At 52.0% G+C, this 21,700-nt stretch overlaps 1 protein-coding gene across 1 annotated transcript in view; it reads left to right on the forward strand.

The window, feature by feature from the left end:
• GLTP (glycolipid transfer protein) overlaps nt 1–16,645 on the forward strand; it is a 22,578-nt gene extending 5,933 nt beyond the window's left edge. The window contains exons 2-5 of the mRNA XM_010828656.1: nt 9,091–9,149; nt 10,107–10,240; nt 13,096–13,246; nt 15,467–16,645. Coding sequence (XP_010826958.1) covers nt 9,091–9,149; nt 10,107–10,240; nt 13,096–13,246; nt 15,467–15,649 — 527 coding nt within the window. The 3' untranslated portion in view covers nt 15,650–16,645. The remainder of the gene's footprint in view (nt 1–9,090; nt 9,150–10,106; nt 10,241–13,095; nt 13,247–15,466) is intronic.
• Nucleotides 16,646–21,700: the final 5,055 nt, after the last annotated feature.

A 21,700-nucleotide genomic window follows, 5' to 3' on the forward strand; every position in this document is an offset into this window, starting at 1 on the left:
TCTTTTAATTTCATGGCTGCAGTCACCATCTGCAGTGATTTTGGAGCCCAAAAGAATAAAGTCTGACACTGTTTCCACTGTTTCCCCATCTATTTTCCATGAAGTGATGGGACCAGATGCCATGATCTTTGTTTTCTGAATGTTGAGTTTTAAGCCAACTTTTTCACTCTCCTCTTTCACCTTCATCAAGAGGCTTTTGAGTTCCTCTTCACTTTCTGCCATAAGGGTGGTGTCATCTGCATATCTGAGGTTATTGATATTTCTCTTGGCAATCTTGATTCCAGCTTGTGCTTCTTCCAGGCCAGCGTTTCTCATGATGTACTCTGCATATAGATGGAAATTGGTATCAAGCAGAGCCAGCCTGAGCTTGAGTGCTGGTTCCACGGTGTCCCAGCTGTGTGTCCTCACCCAGGAGCTTCCCCTCTCTAAGCCTGCAGCCCCGACTGTAAAAGGGGGAAGCTAGGCCTCCAGGGGGGCTGGTGGAGGCTAACTCCCCCAGATGATGTTGGCGTCCAATGCGAGAATCTCTCCACCTTTTTTCACAGGTGGGGTAGACAGCCTCCGAAAGCCTGAGAATCTGCACCTCTTGCCACACTGCCCTTGGGCAACAAGGTTCTTGCAAAAAGAAGCTTCCTCGGGCTCTTGGTGACTAGCTGCCAGGGCTAGGGGCCAGCTGAGCAGCCTGGCTGCTAAAGCAACTCTCATTTATAACATCCAAAGGCCAGCTCAGAGCACAGACCAGTGGTGTCCACCACCTTTGTTCCTCTAGCGAAAAGGAGATCTTCTTGATCCTCTGGGTTCAGAAAAGTCCAGCCCTGAGGTCAAGGATGGAGGTCTGGCCTCTGCTCCTGGAGGGAAGAAGATGGAGAAGCCAGAGGGAAAAGACCCAGACATCCGCTCTGTCCCCTGCGAGCTTGTCCAGCCCCCGCCTCGTTCCTCATCTGTGGGATGTCCACTGCGTAGGGCTGGTTGCAGGAACAGTGCCCCATTGTGAATCGTGTCCCAGGCCCCAGCAATGTGCCTGGCAGAGCATCGGTGCCCAGCCAACGGGTAACTTGAAAGGGAATGGAAAGAATGCGTGACGGCGGCTTTGTAAGGTATAACGCCTGACCCCATAGCTAGCGTAACCCATGTTTTGAGTGACTTCCATGTGCTTCAGCATTGAACAAGCCAATCTCTCATTTCCAATCCTCCTCCTCACGACCTTATGAATTAGGAGGAATGGGCACCACTTTACAGAAGAGGAGACTGAGGCTCAGAGTGGTGAAGGGAGGTGACCAAGTCAGGTAACGAGGAAGGGCTTTGTAGGGGGCCAGCCCTGCAAACAAGTCTTTCAGAGCAGAAAGGACCTTTTAGAGCTGTTGTGGGGGAGGGGAAATGCTGGCAGTTCCCATCTGGCATTGACAGTGTGCTCATTTCAATGAGCTTGTTAGAATAGCAATGTTGAGTTCTGGTCTTAGGTTGCATTGTTTCAGTTTTAAAAGGGCCTGGATGGATGTTAACTGCTTGTGTTACATTCTTAACTAGTTACTTGTATCAGGGCTTTTTTTCCCCCCCAAAATTGTTATTGTGTTAACTGTATCTGAGCCTTTACAAGTCCTTACAATGGATCAGCGCTCCCAGGGTCCTATAAAACCTCTTCTCTCCATCTGCAGTTCTGTGGCCAGCTCACTTCCTCTGGCTCAGAAATGATTCATTTTCTGCGCTGCTATTAGGCCACCTTCCCTTCACCACTCCCTGCTGAGATCTCAGACTGTAATGGTCAGGAGTGCACAGTCCTTAGTTTACAACTGGAAAGTTCCTGCTGATTTTATCCATATCCACACCTTTCTCTACCTCTCTCTCCTCCCTGTCTTCATCTCTTTCTCTTTTGATTTTTTTTTTTTTTTTGTCATGCCTGTGGGATCTTAGTTTCCCAGCTAAAGATCGAACCCAGGCCCTCAGCAGTGAATCCCAACCACTGGACGACGAGGGAATTCCCTTTTTGACATCTTAATCATTGGAATCATTCTTTCCTGGATTTCTTTCCTAAAGAATGATGCTATAAGGTATGATAACAATTATTATAATCATAAAGAATAACTTTTAAAAAACTGAGCCAGAAATTATGCTAACCCCTTTATTTCTACAGCCTCATTTAAGCCTTGCAATAGCTATATAAGATGGGGTGTGTTATTAACCTCATTTTACAAATGTGGAAACTGCAGCTCAGAGAGGTTAACTAATTTCTCCCAGGCCACACAGCAAGTAAGAGAACTCATTTTCCCATTTGCATTCCCAATTGCTGGCTGGTTTTTGCCAAAGGGGACAATTGTGGATAAAGAGAGTTGGCATGTCACGGGGCTGATTTTATTTTTGTTTTTTAATTTTAAAAATTATTCTAAAATTTCTTTTATTTATTTGGCTGTACTCAGTCTTAGTTGCAGCATGCAGGATCTAGTTTCCTGCCCAGGGATCGAACCTGGGCCCCCTGTATTGGGAGCACAGAGTCTTAGCCATTGGACCACCAGGGAAGTCCCAGGGGTGATTTTTAAAAGTACCATTTGGTAAATATTTTTTCCTCTTAGATAGAAGTTAGAGTGGGAACTAGTTTTTGAAAGGTGGGCATTCTCGGGCTCTTACGCTTCAAAATAGGCCTAATTGCAGACTGAGCCACCACACATGCACACCCCACATACCACGGGATTAATAAATGATTCATCTTCATCAGCTGTAATTTGAGTGCCTCCCATTATGATCCTTGTAACCTAGGATCTGTAAAGTTAATCTGTCCCATGTGATTAACAGCGAAACCTTACTATCCAGCTATTGAAAAAAAAAAATTGAATTTGAAATAGAATCTCCCCAAACCAGGCCCCTAGCATCCTGACACAGGCACCCTGTTCTTCCTTTTTCAAATGAATATTTACGGGTTGGGCCCGGATTTCCCACACTGAACCACACAGGCTGAAAGTGAAGGTGTGCGTCTTAAAAGCAGAATGCTTTTGTTCTTGAGTGAAAATTATTCCTGAGATGAAATGAGAGGGTGGGGGCTATTCGGTCACCTTGTGGCCCAGTGTTGGGAGCATCACCTACTGGAAGAGATGGTTGCCTGGAGAGGCAGGCGTAGAGGGGGCAGCTTGGATGGAAATTTCCAAGTGTGCGCTGGGGGCTTGCTCGGAGCATAACAGCAGGTGCTTTCCAGCTACATGGAGGCCAGAAAAACAGGAAGTGAACGTGATTCTGTGCGGCACCTGCGGATGCTGGCTTATGGGGACTTCTGCTCTCCGGACAGCCTCAGCCGTCTGAACCATGGCAGAGCCCCGGGCAGAACTGTCACAGAGGTCACAGTGTTGCTGGGTGTCTGCTTCCTCTTATTCTGTCGGTGATGCTGACAGAGTTGGCTGCTTGTTCTCCCAGTATCTCGCAGGATCAAAGCACTGCCGAGAAAGCAAGAGGAATTTTTTAAAAACTACACAAAGCTGGGGACTTTCCTGGCAGCCCTGTGGCTAGGACTCTCCACTGCCACTGCAGCGGGCATGGGTTCCATCCCTGGTTAGGGAACTAAGATTTCACATGCCACAGGGCACAGCAAAAAAGAAAAAAACAACCTACATAACGCTGTCCTAAAACCCTGGAAGCATACCATGTAGACCCATTTAGGGAACAGTTGAGGGGGCCTCTGATATCACTGGGTCACATCTTTATCATAATTCCTATTTTTGATGATGGCCCTGTTTAGTACACTGCAAATGGCCTGCTGTACAAATGCAGGGACGTGTGTCATACGTTTGGATAAGTTCCATCCAGGATAGCTGAACTAGAGAGAAAGTTGGTACATTCATCAAATTTGGTAGATGGAAAATATTTCACTGCTTTTTTTTCCATTATTGAGATTAAATGTCTTTTAATTGTCCATTTTTCTATAAGGAGGTTATTTCTTATTAATTTGTTAGAGCTCTTTACATATTAGGGATAATAGTCTTTGGTCTATGACATTTGTTACATGGGTCACCCCCTCTCCCAATCAGTTTGCTGTTTGGCTTTGATTGGTGATGGGATTTCCTCCCATGCCCACCCAATCCCATATAGAAGGTTTTGGGGTTTGTAATCAGACTTATTGGCCTTTTTGTTATGCCTTTTGGATTGAGTGGCATGCTTGCTGCTGCTGCTCCTGCTAAGTCGCTTCAGTCGTGTCCGACTCTGTGCGACCCCAGAGACGGCAGCCCACCAGGCTCCCCCGTCCCTGGGATTCTCCAGGCAAGAGTACTGGAGTGGGGTGCCATCGCCTTCTCCGAGTGGCATGCTTAGGAAAAGTCTAAAGAGAAGGGGCCATTTGCCACATGTTCCCGGTGACCAAGGTAAGGCTTGACTGTGTTTAGAATCTGTGACCCTTTATGAAGTAAGATGGGGGGAATGTACTTGATTTTTTCTCTTGTTTTTGAGATGGCTTCTTTTTACTCTGGATGTGAGATGATAAACTAGAAAGCCACCCAAGCCCACTCCCTCTCTTCTGGCAGGTTCCGGGTGCCATTCTAAAGAGCCCTTTGGCTGACAATAATGAAAAACAAGTTTGGGATAACTGCAAAACAGGTAAAACTAGAAAGGTGATTTTGAGGCAGGACTGTATTCTGTATGAAAGGTAAAACTGGGTGGCCTGACAAGAAATGCGTCGTGTCCAGAGCAGGGCCGGCGTGAGTTTCAGCTCGCAGGCCACCGAGTGCTCAGGGGTCAAAATCATTTTCAGTTTTGCGGTCAGAGTCCTCTCGCTTTTGCCGAGCTCACACACACACAGATGGAAACGTTCTAGAAAGAAAGGCTAGAGGGGATGCTGGTACCAGCCTCGGGTCTGGAATTGTGTGTGAGTGCCTGGCTCTCACCAGGTGACCCTGCACCGTCACGAGGCATTTCAGAGCCCTGTAGCGTCAGGCTAAGCCAAAGCAAACAGCAGCCCAGAGCCTTCCATAGGGCGTGTGGAGGCCGGCGTCAGGTCACCTGGAGTGCCTCCTGTTTGCCCAGCACCTTGGGGCTCTGGAAAGGGAGGGGCCTGAGCCCAGAGCGGTTAAGTCACTTGTCCAGAGTGATGCCAGATCTGAGATCTGAACTCAGGACCAAGGCTGCGTAGCTCTACACTGCTCCTCCTCTGATCACAGGCGGTCCAGATGCTGCTGACCCGACTCCTATGTGTGTTTCTCTATGTACACACCACCCCCCTCTCCTGGGGGCCATCTCCCAGCCCTGCTTTGCCCCTCTCTCCTTCTGCTCCCTTCCCGGCTCCAGAAGTCCAACCAGGCCCCACATCCCACCCCTTGTTGAGCAGAAGCCTGGTCTCTGCATGGTCGCCATGACCTGCAAGAGCAGCTGCCTTGGGGCCGGCTCCTGCAGACCACGATGACCTCGGGCCCCACGTGGTGTCAGGAGAAAATGAGACAGCCTTTCTCCCTGCCATCTGGGGGTAGGGAGGACACTCAGAACCACACAGAAGCCATTTCCAGAGCCAGGGAAACCGAATGTTACTCTCTGTGTCTCTAAAATGCCTGTCGACTGACCTGAGTCACTGTGAGAAGCTGGTAAGCCACCCACATGTGGCTGATGATCGCCAAACCCTGGTTCTGCATCTCCACGCAGGATGGCATTACTTGAAAATCAGCCCGCAGTGGTAATCAAATCACGGCCAGGCTCTGAGCCCTGACTTGGCATGCCTCCCCCACGCCCCCTCACAGCAGCCATACAGGGACGGTCCCTTTACAGACGGGGAAACCGAGGCCAAGCCCCTTCCCATGGCCTCTGCCATCTTAGTTGTGCGGGTCCTGAGACCCGTGCGTTGGGTCAGTCTGCCCTACAAGAATGTGGCTGGAAAAAGCACGGTGGGGTGCCTCTTGATTCATGTTTCCCACTATCTGCCCCCTTGTTCATGCCACTGGCTGCGGGGGTGGGGAGCAGAGCAGGGGACTAAGACCACCTGGTCTCTGCCCTCTCAGCACTCAGGGGGAGGTGGACGGAAGACAGACTTACACGTGGAACCACAGCGAGGGTAGCAGTGCAGTGAACTTGGAGAAAAAGTGGAAGGAAGAAGTCCGACTTTCATGAGCAGGAAAAAAAAGCCTGACATTCTCTTCTAGTTTTTTATATGAAAAATTTCAAACATATAACGAAATTGAAAGAATTTCACAGCAGCTATTCACGTAGCCACCATCTAGATTCTACCATTTATATCTGACTGTACCTGTCTGTCCACCTCTCTGTCCATCTGTCAACCCGCCGCATGTCTTTGGGCACCATATATTTTTGAAATACCAGGAGGTGCAGCCATGGTCATGCCTTTAGAAGAGTTTTGCCGGTCCCCAGAAAGCCCATCCATGGCACCGCATGGCCCTGTGAGACTCGGAGTTGGCGACCCTTGGCTACACAGTCAAGAGGGAAAGAGTCACTAGTGGTGGAGAGTCTTGACTGTCTTGCATTTTTTTTTTCTTGAGGTTTCTTTTTATTTTTTGGCCACTCCGTCTGGCGTGTGGGATCTTTGTTCCCTGACCAGGGATTGAACCCGCGCCCTGGGCAGTGAAAGCACTGAGCCCTAACCACTGGACCATAGGAAGTTCTCTGCATTATTACTGTGCATCATCATGCTTCCGGGGAGTTGTGGCAAGCGTCCCGGTGGAGAACACGGTGCAGGACTAGCAAATTGCACAGGCTTCCCAGGTTGGCCTTGCAGGATGAGGCCAGCGATACATCAGGGAGGATGAAACCATGGGTGGAGTCATTACTGCATTAACGCCCTTGGCAGGATCTGGTGGGACAGGATGTCTGCACCCCCGTCTGGCACCCCAGAGCAGCTCCTGCCACCGTCTGGGAAGGGAGATGTGACCCCATAGGAGTGGGAGAGAGGCTGGCAAGCTGAGAGGAGGGTTTTTCCAGCCTGAGGATCTTGTACCCGGGAGCCTGCAGTTGGGCCACGCGGCTACTCGGGCCCCAAGGGGGCTTCAGTTGGGAGTCAGGAGAGTAGAGGTGGCCAGGGGCTCGGGCCCTGTGTTCCCACTCAACGCAGGCCCTGGAGGACCTGGTGACTTCCAAGCCTGGGTGATGTTTGCTGGAGCGCGGAGCCTAGCCCTAGTCGTGTCCCAAAGTCATAAAGACGGTCAGAGTTAATTTACTGAGGGTTGCTGCACTGGGCACTCTGCTAAATGTGTTCAGTGTTTGGATTTCAATCCCCACCACAACGCTATGAAATACGTACAGGTGGCATGGGTGGTAAAGAGCCTGCCTGCCAATGCAGGAGATGTAAGAGACGCAGGTTCAATCCCTGGGTCAGGAAGATCCCCTGGAGGAGGGCATGGCAACCCACTCCAGGAGAATTCTTGCCGGAGAATCCCAGGGACAGAGGAGCCTGGCGGGCTACAGCCCACGGGGTAGCAAAGAGTCAGACGTGACTGAAGCGACTTAGTACGTACGCATGCTGCCCCATTTGCCATGTGAGGAAACTAAGTTACATGGAGCCCAGGCAGGAGACTTGCTTACCTGGATTCAAACCCAGTCTGTCTGGATTCCTGCCTGACCTCCTTTCTATGGGGTTTGGGGCTTTTTCATGTAAAACATCCAGTGCTGTTTCCTCAATGCACCTCTCTTAACAGATGCAGTTAGAATGTTCCAGATGGCTGGCCAGGTGTGCCGGGTCACCTTGGGTGGAATTCAGCCCACAGGTGGCCCTCCTCCAGTCCTCCGCCCCGTGCAGCTGGCTGGTGCCTGCCCGAAGCCCCTGCCTGGCCTGCGGACAAGGGGAAGCTGGCGGGGGGTAGTTTCCCCGCCATAGGTTTTGGTACCCACTTGTGGCCTGCTCAGGTGTCTTTGCCCCCTGGGCTCTGTATCGAGGGTGCTCAGAGGTGGCAGGGAAGCACAGCTGAATTCAGGCTCTGAGGCTGAAGTCCTTGTTGAGTCTGCTCAGGAGAGATCCGGCCCTTCCCTGTCTGTTCCCTCCATGCCCAGCCCTCAGCAGGGAGCTCTGACCCGTGGGCTGTCTCTGGTCCCCATGACGGCCTGCTGGGGGGGGTCACAGAGGCGGGAAAGGAGGAGAAACAGGCCGTAGACTGCTTATATTTCCCAGGGAGCCCTGAGTTCCAGGCACTGCTAGTTTCTTGGTCCACATTTCATCAGCTCCAAGGCGCCACCTGTTTTAAGGTGGTCTGTTGTTTTGTGAACCACCAAGAAAGGAACACTGCCTCCAAGAGAGAGCATTCGGATGTCAGAGATGAACAAAGTATGTGTCTCAGAAGTGGGTGGTTTCAAGTCATCCTCGTAGCAGCTCCATCCACCTCTGTTGGCCCACTTGCTGGATGGGAAAACTGAGGCTCGGAGAGCAGAAGGGATACTCCCAAGCCCCAACTGCCAGTGTCTGCAGAGCAGGTGTGCAGCCCCAGTTCATGAAGCTCTGTTAAGTGACGGGGGTCCCCCTGCTGGTGGCTTCTCCCAGGCTCCTACGCAGAGTCTCAGGACCGGGGGGCCTCTGGGTCACCAGCTCACTTCTGCCTTAGAAGCTGGTGAATGAGAAGGTTATCTTTCATAAATCTGGCCCCTCTTCTCCCACGGACTAAGATTTCTCGAGCTGCTTCCTGGCCAGCTGGTTTGTTAGCAGCCATCTGCCTTGTTGGCCAAGATGGTTTCTCAGAGTGTTAGTTTTGCGAGATGCTCTACACTGTACTGTCCAATATGGTAGCTACTGGCCACATGTGGGTATTACATTTAAATGAATGAAAGTTAATAAAATTACAAATTGAGTGCCTCGATCACACCACATTTGAAGTGCTCAGTAGTCACATGTGGCCCATATTAGATGGTGCAGATACAGAACTTTTTATCCTAGGATGAGGGGTGCTGTAGAAAAAGCGTTTGCCCCTTAGAGAATCTGGTTGTATTTTAAAGGCTCTGACAAGTCCTGCAGTAAGCAACCAGTCTCACTTGGAGCCCAGGACTCCAAATTTACTTGCCCACGAACTGTTTTAACACCTACAAACAGTTCTTGCCTTAAACACATCAAGTGACCTTTCCCCCTGTCCCACGGCGGTCCTGAATATCACCCTTGTTGGGATTCTAACATCTCTCTTCTTGTTTTGTCCCCAGATTGCCTCGGCTCCCCAGTGTTTACTCCTATCAAGGCGGACATAAGTGGCAACATCACCGTATGTACTTGGCCTGGCAGCCCCAGTACCCAGATCAGGATTCTAATCCCACCCTGGTTACCACTGCCCTGCTACCCACTGCAAGCTCCCCAGGCTAAGGAACAGAAGGAGACGTGGAAAACAGGCCTGGCCCCCAGCTCCTCTGACTCAAGGCTCCAGGTTCTTGGTTCTCCTTGCAGTCATGCCATCCAGTCACAGCCAAACTGTGATTCACAGTCTGGAGGGCTGACCTGAGAAGGAACTGGCTGGTACTTGGATTCACTCCACCAAACAAAAAATAAACTCCGGGGTCCACAGTTGCACTGACCCCGCCCTTTCCTTCCTCAATCCTTAGAGCTCCCGATGGCATCCCCCAACCGCTGACCGCCCCCCCTCCCCCAGCAAGGACCCACCATGAGGCCGGTGCTGTGTCGTTATCCCCATTTTACAGACAGGGAAACTGAGGCCCAGAGCTGTTGAGGGACTCACAGCAAGGAAGTGGCAGGGGTGGGATTCACATCCAAACTTCCTGCCTCTGACTCAGGAGCCTTCTTCCTGTTGGACATCTCTGAATCCTAAGGACCTACTTGTGTTTGTCCACAGAAGCGAAACTTCAGATACTTGGGGTTCAAGGTGCTGTCAGTAGTGGTTGGAGAACGTGGACTCTGGGATCTGGTCAGGGCTGGACCCCGTTCCCACCTGCACCAGCTGTGTGACCCTAAGCACATCACTTCGCCTCTCTGAGCCTGCTTCCTCATCTGTAATTGGCACGACGGCAGGCACGTCAGGGTTGCTGTGGGGTTAGAGAAGGCTGTGGCTGTGAAGCACCGCATGCATCCAGTGAATGCGGACGGCCTGGGGGTTACTACTGTCGCGACCAGCCCCCACGCCGGTCCTGGCAGGACAGCGAGGCTCTGCTGGGGTGGCAGCTATGGAGGCAGCCTTCCCCAGGGGGAAACCCTGTGTGCTCTGTTCCAGAAAATCAAAGCTGTCTATGACACCAACCCGACCAAGTTCCGGACCCTACAGAACATCCTGGAGGTGGAGAAGGAGATGTACGGGGCCGAGTGGCCCAAAGTGGGGGCCACGCTGGCACTGATGTGGCTGAAGAGGTGATGGGCTTGGGTGGCGGGGTGTTTGTGTGACCGGGGGGCTGGGGGCCTGCCCTGCAGAGGACAGACAGCCAACCCCGCCACTGCCCCAGGGCGTCTGCTCTGACGGGGCGGACGGGCACGTCCGTCTTCCACATAGGCGTTCTTCTTGTGCAGTGCTACTTAGTGACAGAGAAAAAGCACCCTGGGGGCCAAGTTCTGCCTGATGGTGACACTTCTTGCTGGTTCCAGCCTCACCAGATGCATAACAAACCCACAGATACTCTGGCCACTGTGCTAAGCTCTTTAGATGCCTGATCATATTTTATGTGCTGTGAGTTAGGTATGATCATCCCCATATATCCCATGTCCTAGTGGAGGATGCTGGTGGCTTCTGGGGCCAATTCGTGGGCTCAGGGCACAGGGCCAGGGCTGGGACAGAGTGGCTGAGCTCTGCAGTTGCACAGGTCGTGCACTGCACAAAGACGTCCTGACTACAACCAGCCAGTCACATCACGCACATGGCAGATTTGTATATTATGACAGCTTATTGACAGAACCACAGCATCTAGAGAAAAAAGAACTCTAATTCACATAAATTCGACCTGTGGGCTGGGGGCAGGGCACCCCGATACGGGACTTGAACTCAGACGGTCTCACCCTGGAGTTAGCTGACAGTGCTTGTGACCATGTTATGCACTGTCCTCGTGGCACATACTTGGAACCGTGTAGAGTCATTCCATCTTACAGACAAAGCTGCTGAGGCTCAGAGGGCCAGGCAGCTCGCTTGCTGAGCTCATGCTGCTCTCTGCCAGCTCCTGGATTCCCTCAGCTATGCAGACTCCACAGTCCCTGGCAGCAGCTACGAAGCCAGGGACCCATTCTCTGCTCCACTGATGTTCCCAACATTGCCCCTTCTCTGGGACCTGGAGTCAGGAGCCAGGAAAGTCACACTTTCCCTGGATCCCCATCCCCAGAAGCTAATCCTCACCCCATACTCTCTGTGCACTTCTTTGGTGAAATGGAACAGGAAGAGTCTGCTCCCTGGAGGATGTAGCCAGTGTGGGCATCAGTGGGTAGGTGGGCTGTAACTAACACCCTTATGGCCTATTTTATGACTTGTCAACACTGAGCTGCCCTACTCTTGTGTGTCAGCCAGAGAGTCACATACCTAGAATGAGGAATGCCCCTGGGTCCATCCACTGGCAGGTTCTGTAGGTTTCTCAGGAAGAGCCAGGCAGAGAGTGACATTCAGGTCAGGAAGTAGGTTGTTTGTGTCCAGGGGAGACATGGGCAGAGCCTGGTGACTGGGAGAGCAGATCCTGGTGGATGTCAACAAGTCGAGCACATAATGAGCACCTGCTGCGTGCTGTGCCTGGTGCCGGATGCGTGGGATGCTGCTTGGAGAGGCAGGGTCCCTCTTAGGGTATCACAGTCCAGCCCAGGCAGGGGGTCAGGCTGCCGGGCAGGTCATGACAGCAGGATATCAGAACCTGGAGCAGAGAGAAATCAGGGAGGGCTTCCTGGAGGAGGGTTACCAAGTAGCATCTCCAAGACTGAGCAGCAGGGTCCCAGGAGGAAGAGGCCTTGCAGGGGTGGGAGGGCAGGAGAGGTACAGAGTATCCGCCCCTCCAGGAGGATCTGGTCCAGCCAGGGCCCTAGATGCAAGGTGGGAGCAGGGAAAGATGAGGTGCAATTGGTCAAGGATGAATTCTAGCCTCCTTGGGGGTCCTGGGATGCCACGGAGGGGCATCAGCAATGGGGTAAAATGAGGCTTGACAAAGACTCACTCCAGCTCTGGGCAGCAGGAGGATCATAAAGGCTGGGAGAAGCAGGGGCTCAGGAGAGGTGGCCAGTCAGGGCAGGGCTGGGACTAGACCCTGAGCGTGGTTCACAGTCCAGGCTGATCCCCAGTGATTGAGAGTTGTGATCCAAGCATGGAGGAGTTCCTTCGCCTCACACGTGATAAAGCTGAGCTTTATTCTTTCAGTCCTCGGGCCAAGCGTTTCTGCCCCAAGAACCACCCAAACTGATCCCCACCCCCTTGCAGGGAGGGAGCAGAGGAGCCCAGTTAGGGAGTGAGACAGGCTCTCACTGTCTAAGATATGAGACTGAGATATGAACTTATATCTCAGCCTTTGACTGAGGCTTTTGGAGTACCTCTGTATTCCCCTCCGTGAAGTGGGCAGATTGTGCTGAGCTCAGTCTCACCGGACGGACTGAGGGGAGCAGATGAGATGATGTGGAATAAAGGGCTGGCACTGATCTGATTCTAAACTTGGTGGCCTTGCCATGACCCACACCCTGCTCCTGGTTCCTGGAGCATCATCCTACCTCAGAGGAAGGGCTCAAGTGGCCACGGGAGGATGCGGACCACGGCACAGGCAGGGATGGGAGCGGGGAGCCCACAGGATCAGACTCGCTCGTGTTCTCAGCATGGCCCTGGTCTGTGGTCCCTGAGCCCTTTGAGGACCAGACCTGGGGCTTCAACACTATATTGATTGGCTTCGTCCCTCAAGCACGGATGGCCACATGGCCATAGAAATGGGCAAAGCGCGTCCAGACCCTGCCCTCTATAGACTTCCCAGCCCAGCAGAGGCCGTGGCCGGGGTCAGCCCCAGGCCAGGTGTAGACGAGGTACTTGAGACACGTGAGGTGATCCCCTGGAAGTGGAGGGGGGTGGGGTGTCACGTTACACAGAAGCTGGTGTAGACATGACAGCTGAGTGACTGTCAGCTTTGGTATTCCAGGGTCACGGGAAGTGCTTTATTCAGGGTACATCCGGGTCAGGGTACATCCGGGTCTCTGTGCGGTGGGTGGGCGGGGCCAGCGGGAGCGTGCTGCACCCTGACGCACCCTCTCTTTTCCGGCTGCAGAGGCCTGCGCTTCATCCAGGTCTTCCTCCAGAGCATCTGCGACGGCGAGCGGGATGAGAACCACCCCAACCTCATCCGCGTCAACGCCACCAAGGCCTACGAGATGGCCCTCAAGAAGTACCACGGCTGGATTGTGCAGAAGATCTTCCAGGTGAGCCACCCCGCGGGCGCAGAGGGACCCCTGGTTGTGGGGTTCGCCCTCCGCCACACGCTCCGTCGCTGTGGCACCCCTGCCCCGTGTCCGTGTTTGCGCTGCCCACCCTGGGCTCAGGAGGGGCTCTCCCCCGTCTGTCTGGGATGAGACTGGTGTGATGAGAGGCCTTTGCTGCACGGTGGGCATTTTCCTAAGTGCTCTGTGGCGGCTCTGACGAGGGGCCCGATTGGGAGACAATGAGAAGAACCAGGACAGGGACGAGGCCCTCAGGTTGACGGTGGGCTGACCTCACTGGCCCCTTGGATTCAGCTGGGACCCTGGCACTGGAGGCTGGTGGGGAGGGGAGGAAGGGCCCCTGTGCCTACCCACGGGGGTGTCTGCTGAAGGGACATCTGCTCACGAGGCTCTTGGTGACTTGTGTTGGGGTGATGGTGACCACAGGCCTTCGGCACCAGCCCGGCTATGGGAGAATACCACCGGAGAGGCGTCGAGAGCCCACGGGTGCACTGCACACTGTTCTGGTCCCCCTTTCTCCTACAGCGCCCCCTGCCCGCCCATCCTCTCTGCGGAGAGAATGGGGCTCTGAGGGCGGGTCTCTGTCCCGCGTGGCACAGGTCATGGGCAGGCAGGGTCAGGCGTCAACTGAATCCAGGCAGGAAATATGGCACCTGTGGGCCGTCCGTCCGCCCTGGCAAGCACCCATCCCGGGCAGGGACTGCAAGAGCCCTGCCCCCCCGCCGCCCACAGGGCCTTGCCCCCTGTGAAGGCCTCACGACCACCGCCATAACTGGGTGCCCTAAATGCCTAGCTCAAGGCCGGCTGCCCGTGGAGGGTCACTTTCACGAGAGGCCCTGTCCTTGGCTCCGTTTCACAGATGAGGAAACTGATGCCCCGGGCGTTAAGTATCTTGCTAGAGGTCACACAGTTAGAAATTCCTGAGCCAGGATTCCTGAGCTTAGTATCCTCATCTTGCAAATAGACATAAAATAGGCCCTGCCTCACAGGCTCATTGTGAAGAGTCTATGTATTATTCTGTATACAGTGCTTGGTGTGTTGAAACTATTTCTATTTTGATTGTTTTTTTTTTTTTTAATTGGAGGATAATTACTTTACAATGGTGTGTTAGTTTCTACTGTACAAGGTGAATCAGACATGAAAGTGAAAGTTGCTCAGTTGTGTCCAACTCTTTGCCACCCCATGGACTATACAGTCCATGGAATTCTCCAGGCCAGAATACTGGAGTGGGTAGCCTTTCCCTTCTCCAGGGGACCCTCTCAACCCAGGGACCGAACCCAGGTCTCTCGCATTGCAGGCGGATTCTTTACCAGCTGAGCCACAAGGGAAGCCCAAGAATACTGGAGTGGGTAGCCTATCCCTTCGCCAGGGGATCTTCCTGACCCAGGAACTGAACTGGGGTCTCCTGCATTGCAGGCGGATTCTTTATCAACTGAGCTATCAGGGAAGCCAAATCAGATATAAGTATACATATATACCCTCCCTTTTAAGCCTCCCTCCCTTCCATCCCCCACCCCCCTTCTCAAACTTGTAGTCTTAAGCCTTTTTATCCGGTTGCATTGTTTTCCTTCTAGTTCGGAAATGCTATGAATTTCTGGTTCTCTGGGCTTTTCAAGTTGTCAGGGAAGCCCTGAAATTTAGGCAAGTGTCGCCCCCTGAAGGTCAAAAGAGGAACAGCACAGATCCGCCATCCTCTCCCCACCCCGCCCTTCAGATAGTGGGTCTCAGGAGGAAGCTGTTCACCTCCAGAGCAGGGAACCCACCGGAGGGAAGAGGTCCATCCTTGCAGAGCACCTACTGTGTGCCTGGTGCTGTGCTCAGCACTTGGCACGACCTCCTTAATCCTGACAAGAGCAACCCAGTTGGGCGGGTGCCATTGTTATCCCCATTTTACAGATGAGGAAACTGAGGCTCAGAGAGGCTAAGTAACTTGCTCAAGGCTCACCGCTAGTCGGCAGTAGAAGCTGGAATTTGAAGCCAGGTCTGTCTGTCCCCAAAGCTTCCTGCTGTCCCTCACCTGGTAGAAAGGGACACACACACAACCCCCCGCCACCACCACACTCGGCCTTTCCTGTTCAATGCCATGAATAACACAGGCCTCATGCCCAGTGCAGACCTTGGGGGCATTCCCTCCCAGAACCTGACCGGTGGCTGGGCTTCCCCTCCTCTAACACTGTGCCACCCCCTGTCACCCATCTCAAGGCAGCGCTGTACGCGGCCCCCTATAAGTCCGACTTCCTCAAAGCGCTCTCCAAGGGCCAGAACGTGACGGAGGAGGAATGCCTGGAGAAGATCCGCCTCTTCCTGGTCAATTACACGGCCACCATCGACGTCATCTACGAGATGTACACCAGGATGAACGCCGAGCTCAACTACAAGGTGTAGGCCAGCTCCACAGCGGGTACTCTGGACGGCACAGCCCGGACCGCAGACCCCCTGCAGGGACAGGCAAACCCGAATCACTGTGAATCTGGCTGGCTAGCTGCCCCCTGCCCGTGGCTCGCCCCCAGAGCAGCCTTGAGTCAGGCCAGGGTCCACAGGGGGCCGGCCCTGGTCTTTTAAAAGTCACGTTTGGGCTCTGTCCTCCTGGAGCAATAAATAACCGTCACACTTCAGAATCTCCTTTAAATTTCATGACAGTACAGACTGACTTTATGCCTTCATTTCAGTGTGGTAAAAATCAATTAATATTTCTAATAAATCAAGTCCTAGGGTTTTTTGGTCCCCTCCAACCCCCATTTGGAGCATGACTCTGGGGTAAGTGGTGTTAGATCCGTCACTTTGAAAATAGGCATGTGTCTTTCTGAGGAGCTGGCTGAATGATGTTTTGAGTGTTTTAAGGACCATGAGGGGGTTTGATCTGAAATTATACAGGGCCCCTCTTGTGGGATTTTTTTTCTTTTTAAAGAAAACTGGTGTGTGTTCTCATGTGGTTTGCACAGCCGAGCCTCCGGCACTGTCATTAGAGCCCTCTCTTACTGTCTTTTGCCAGACAGTGTTTTTTTATAGCTGAAACCAACCAGCAAGCCTTTGATGACCAAGGGGAGGCTTATTTTAAAGCTATCAGACACAAATAACCAACCGTAGATGATTGCATTTGCATTCTTCTGCATAATTACCTTCAGGGACAGCCTTTCCAACCTAAGCAACTACCTACCATGTGTATTCTTTTGAGGGGGAGAGGATGAACCCATGAACATGCCTTACTGCCTTAACTGTCCTTCCTGGCTCTTAAAAAAATTGTCTTTTTAAAGTGTCGGGATGACCAAAGCAACCCACAAAGAATTGATGTATGTTTAAAAACCCAGTGAGGAACAATTGGTGATTTTTATGTAGAAACTAAATAATCCTTAATAAATAAATCTCTATTTTGGAATCACATTGGTGTGCTGTTTTGATTCTTGATTTTTTTTTTTTTCTTGTTCTTTCTGGATCAAAGGATACAACTGGGAACCAGCCAAGGACTTGCTTTTTAGTCTCTGGTTCCTGTTTTCTGGTTTTGAAAAATAGAACTGGCTGCCACGTTGAGAAACTGATATGTCCCCAAAAAATCTTTATTTCTAGCTTCTTAGAGAAATCAAACTGCCTGGCTGAAAGTGAGAAGTGACTGCTCCCTTGGCTGGATGGGGCGATTGGGTAGATAGACTTTCACTTTGCCTCAGTCTCCACCAATCCCTGTTGCCTCCCCAACCCTGTAACCATTGGTTATTTGTACTTTATCATGGGCGGGTGCTTTTTCTGGTACTAGGGTTAAATGTGGGGGGAAATATTTTACTTCATTTTTGCTCCTGCATAACACACAGTCTAGTGGGCAGGATGGACCAGTAAATCAGCAGAGGGAATATAGCGTGGTCGGTGCCCAGAGGGAGCCTGAGTCCACAGGTTGGGGCTCACACTGAACCTCGATGGGAAAGTTGGGGTTGTGAGGATCCCAATAGAGGAGGAAGAGGGGACACTCCAGTTCATAGGCAATGTCCTTTTGGCTTGACCCAGAGCAGGCTGTGTGTGTGTGTGAGACATCGTGCCACTGAGGAATTTGAGCTTGACTCTGAAAACTGGAACATCTTCAGGGGTCTTCTGCATAATCAGTCGGATATCCAGTTTGGAAGGTTCCCTCTGATGTGGCCAAGGGTTAGAAGTCTGAACTAAGTTTTTTGCTGTCTCTGATTTCATGATGTTTCCTAACATTGCTGATAGGAAGAATGCCACTGATCTTTCTAAGCTCTAACTGCTTTTTAGGATTTTTCCCTTTGAATATAAAATTCTGCCAACAAATTTTTAAAATTCTGTGTGTGTGTGTGTGTGTATATATATATATATATATATATTACAAAGAGCTTTTTGGGACTTCCCTCGCAGTCCAGTGGTTGAGATCTCACTGTCTAATGCAGGGAGTGCAGGTTCGATCCCTGGTTGGGGAGCTAAGATCCGGCATACCTCATGGCCGAAAAACCAAAACATAAAACAGAAGCAGTATTGTAACAGATTTTCAATAAAGGCTTTAAGAATGGTCCACATTAAAAAAAAAAAAAGTTTTTCCTGCATGTTTCCAACGTAATATAGTGACACCAGGAAGGCAGTTTCTCTGTGGAAGGTCAGAATTTTCCCAGGACAGCCTTCTTTATTCCTGGTACCTGCCTGGCCCCAGGAGCATTTTGGGATTGTGACCCCAGAGATGAAGTCAGCAGTGCAACTATGCCTTCTCATGTCAATCCTTGTCAGAGTGGGACTCACTTCTGCCTGGGGCAGGGAGGAAGGAACACACATTGAGCACCAGCTGTATACCAGGCCCTGCACAAGTACTTTGTATACATCATTTCACAAGTGCCCTGACGTGGGCATCAGAAGCTGCATTTATCAGATTAAGAGACTGAACACCCCAGGGATGGGGCAAGAGGATTCAGCCAGGGTGATCCTGCCAGGTCTGGGGGCACCTCGGGCTCTCATCAGACTCATCTCCCCCAAGTTGTGCCCGTTCGGATGCCAGCGGACAGAGTGAGCCCAAAAGTTTGATAGAGACTGACTCTTGGGACTTCCCTGGTGGTCCAGTGGTTAAGACTCCAACCTTCCACTGCAGGGGGCACCATTTGCATCCCTGGTTGGGTAAGGTCTGCATGCCGTGTGGTGTGGCCAAAGACTCTAAAAATAAATTATATTAAAAAAAAAAAAGGACTCTTTACTCGTTGCTGCATTTAGTTAAATCTCACTGAACTGTGATTCAAATTTTCTATTATAGACAAGGAACTGACGCTCACTTCTCCATAAAAAGCCTGTTTCCTTTTCCATACGGGGGCGGGGGGTGGGGTGAGGGAGTCCCGCCAGTACTCGTTCTCAGAGGTTGTGAGGCTTACATTAAATACTTGTAGGGAATTCCCAGGTGGTCCAGTGGTTAGGACTCCCAGCGCTCACTGTCCAGGGCCTCTGTTCAGTTTCTGGTCAGGGAACCGATTCCACAAGCTGCACAGTGGGGCCACACAAAAGTAAACGAATGAATGAATAAATAAATACTATTTGTAAAACAATTAGAAACTTATGAAATAAGCTGTCTTAGTGTTAAATTGCACGAATATTTTGGTGTGTGATGTGTATGGTAACGTGACCAAGTGTCGGAGTCTGGCTCTGTTAGTTATCAGCTGAGTGACCTTGGGCAAATCGCTGCACCTCTCTGAGCCTCAGTTTCCTTGTCTTGTACAATGGGGATACTAACAGTTCTTAGTTCACTGAGAATCAATGAAACCGCCCAGGCAAGCGCTTGGCTGCTAATTGTTCAGTGTTGACCCATTGGTCATCCTCTACAGAAGCTTACGGGAAGACGGAGGACGATTCCATTTCCTGGGTTTATTTGGCTGATCAATGGGTTCCTTTGGTTCAGCGTCGCGGCTTTGGGCGCCCCACCGCCGCTGCGCCTGCGCGCCGACCTCCTGCAGGTCCCGCGGGTCCCGGTAGGTGGCGCTGTGAGCAGAGAGCCGCTTCCCCGGGAGCGGCGAGTCCCTCACGCCTGTCCGCACCTTCTAGAACTCCAGCCCGCACCCAAGGCGTGCCCCACTGACGTGTTCGGGGTGGCTTCCAAGGGCTACGTGAGGAGCCCTATTTGAACACTGTTGGAATAGTCTGAAGCCTCGTAAGCGGGTGCTTTGGGATTCTGACTGAACGTCAGCCGCTGGGTCAAGGGTATCTCCTAATACTTCTACTACTCGGATGAGGGCGACTGCTCTGCTGCTGCTGGGTCAAAATATGTCTTATTACTTCCGCTGCTGCTGCTACTACTAGTAATATAGCACCGCCTCTGTACCACTGCTGCTGCTGCTGCGACTACCACCGCCACCGCGACTATTAGCACTGCTCTGGCTTCTGCCACCGCTCTCATTACTCCTATTAACGCTGCGCTACACTGCTGCTGCTAGTAGTACCACCCCCACCATCACCTCACAGTTTAGGGTTCACGTTCAGCTTCCATAACTGTAGCCCATGTAATCCTGGGAAGTCCAGTTCACCACTCGGAGCCTCAGTTTCTGCATCTGTAAAATGGGACAGGAACACCTCTCCCTCGCAGGATTATGTAAGGTGATGTGTGTGAAGTGCCTGCCACGGAAAGATGTTCAGTAAATAGCATTTATTGATATTTTTATTTATTATGCCTGCCAGGGCTTCCTGAGGGGCAGCGGGCCCCCTAATGCAGTTAAACCGTAGTGTGTTCACTTCGTCCTTGTTTTGAAAGATAACGCAGGGCACAGAGGGACGCATCAACAGGAACACCCCAGAAAAAGGCAGTGATTCCTTGCTCTGCCCTTATCGGCTGTGTGATCTGGACGAATGCCTTCTCCCCTCTGGGCCTCAGTTTCCCCCTCTGTAAAGTCAGGAGATTGGACAGTTCCACGTGCCCTCCTAGCTCTGCCCATCTACAGTGGACTGTCACTGTGACAGTCCCTGGTTTGTATTCATAATTTCAGGAAAATCTTTCCATCCACACGTGGGCACGTGGGTTTCTCCTTGTGACATCTAATGGGACCACGTGTGCAGAGTACTTAGCACAGCGCCTGGCACCTAGAAGGTGCTTGATAAAGGGCAGCTATGATGATGAACTCTTAATCAGCTCTCCATCTAGCCCCGAGAGGTGTCTGGAAGGCGAGTCGTTCAGCTTCTGTTTGCTGAGCACTTACTGTGTGTGAGCCCCGAGTTAGATAAGCCTGCACCCTCCAAGGGGCTCATGGTCCAAGGCAAGCTATTTAGATGGGGAGGGGTGGGGAACAGGGAAAGCCTTTCTGAGGAGGTAACATTTGAGCTGAGATCTGAAGAGGAAGAAAGAGCAGACCATGAAAAGAAGCTGGCTACAGCTGGTCTTTTCACTGGAAAAGACCCTGATGCTGGGAAAGACTGAGGGCAGGAGGAGAAGCGGGTGACAGAGGGTGAGATGGTTGTATGGCATCACCGACTTGATGGACATGACTTTTGAGCAAACCCCGGGAGATGGTGAGAGACAGGGAAGCCTGGCGTGCTGCAGTCCATGGGGTCTAAAAGAGTTTGACATGACTTAGCGACTGAACAACAGCAGCTGGTACAAAGGCCCTGAGGCAGAAGAGAGAGCACTGTGTTCTTAGAACAGAGAGAGTCCAAAGTGTCTGGAGCCTGATAATCAAGGACAGTGAGGGAGGAAACCTAGCAATGCCGAGGTCCATGTGACTTTGGTTTTTGTTTCAGAACAAAGGAAATCATAAGCCTCTGTGAGTAGAGGGTGACGAAGCCAGTCCTCAGCTTAAAAAGCTGTTAGCTGGGATCCTTCCTTCGTCCCACCCTCTGCCTCTTCCTGATTGAGAAGGTTGAGCCTTCATCACCTATGTGCTGGGGATCCGGGTCCCAGACCTCTGCGAAAGTCCTGGGCCTCGCAGGAAAGTGTTCAGGCCCCTTCACAATTTCAGTCACCACTCCAGGGGCCTCCCAGGATCCCCCATGGCCCCCCCAAGAACCCCATGTGGGAAGGTTGGAATTATTCAGATCCACTGGCACCAAGGTCCCCCACCCCGCCCCCTCTAGGCCCCAGCTCCAGATGAAGCTAACTTTGAAATGCCCATGGCCAGCTGTGGCTGGGTGACCACACCCACAGGCCACCAGGCCTGCTGCCCAGCAGACTGGAATCACAGCCAGGGGCTGAGAGCAGAGAGTGGCTGTGTCCATGGCAACGGGCGTCTGAGGGGAAGGGCTTCCTCACCACCTGGCCTCAGGTTTCTGCCCCAGGGAGAATTCCAGAACAGCCCCATTGACCGTCCCTGGCAGGGCGAGGCCTTGGAACAAGGCCAGCAATTTGTAGGCCCTAGATAGACAGGCCAGCTGATTGTCCCCAGTCTCTGGGTATCCTGTCTCCACGGCTTCTGGGTGAATGTGGGGGATGTGATCTCACAGAGGGCCTGCTCCCCGCTGGGGCTGGCTCCCAGAGGAAGA

Source organism: Bison bison, unplaced genomic scaffold (assembly GCF_000754665.1).
Source record: "Bison bison bison isolate TAMUID 2011002044 unplaced genomic scaffold, Bison_UMD1.0 scf7180017864495, whole genome shotgun sequence".
Classification (NCBI taxonomy): domain Eukaryota; kingdom Metazoa; phylum Chordata; class Mammalia; order Artiodactyla; family Bovidae; genus Bison; species Bison bison.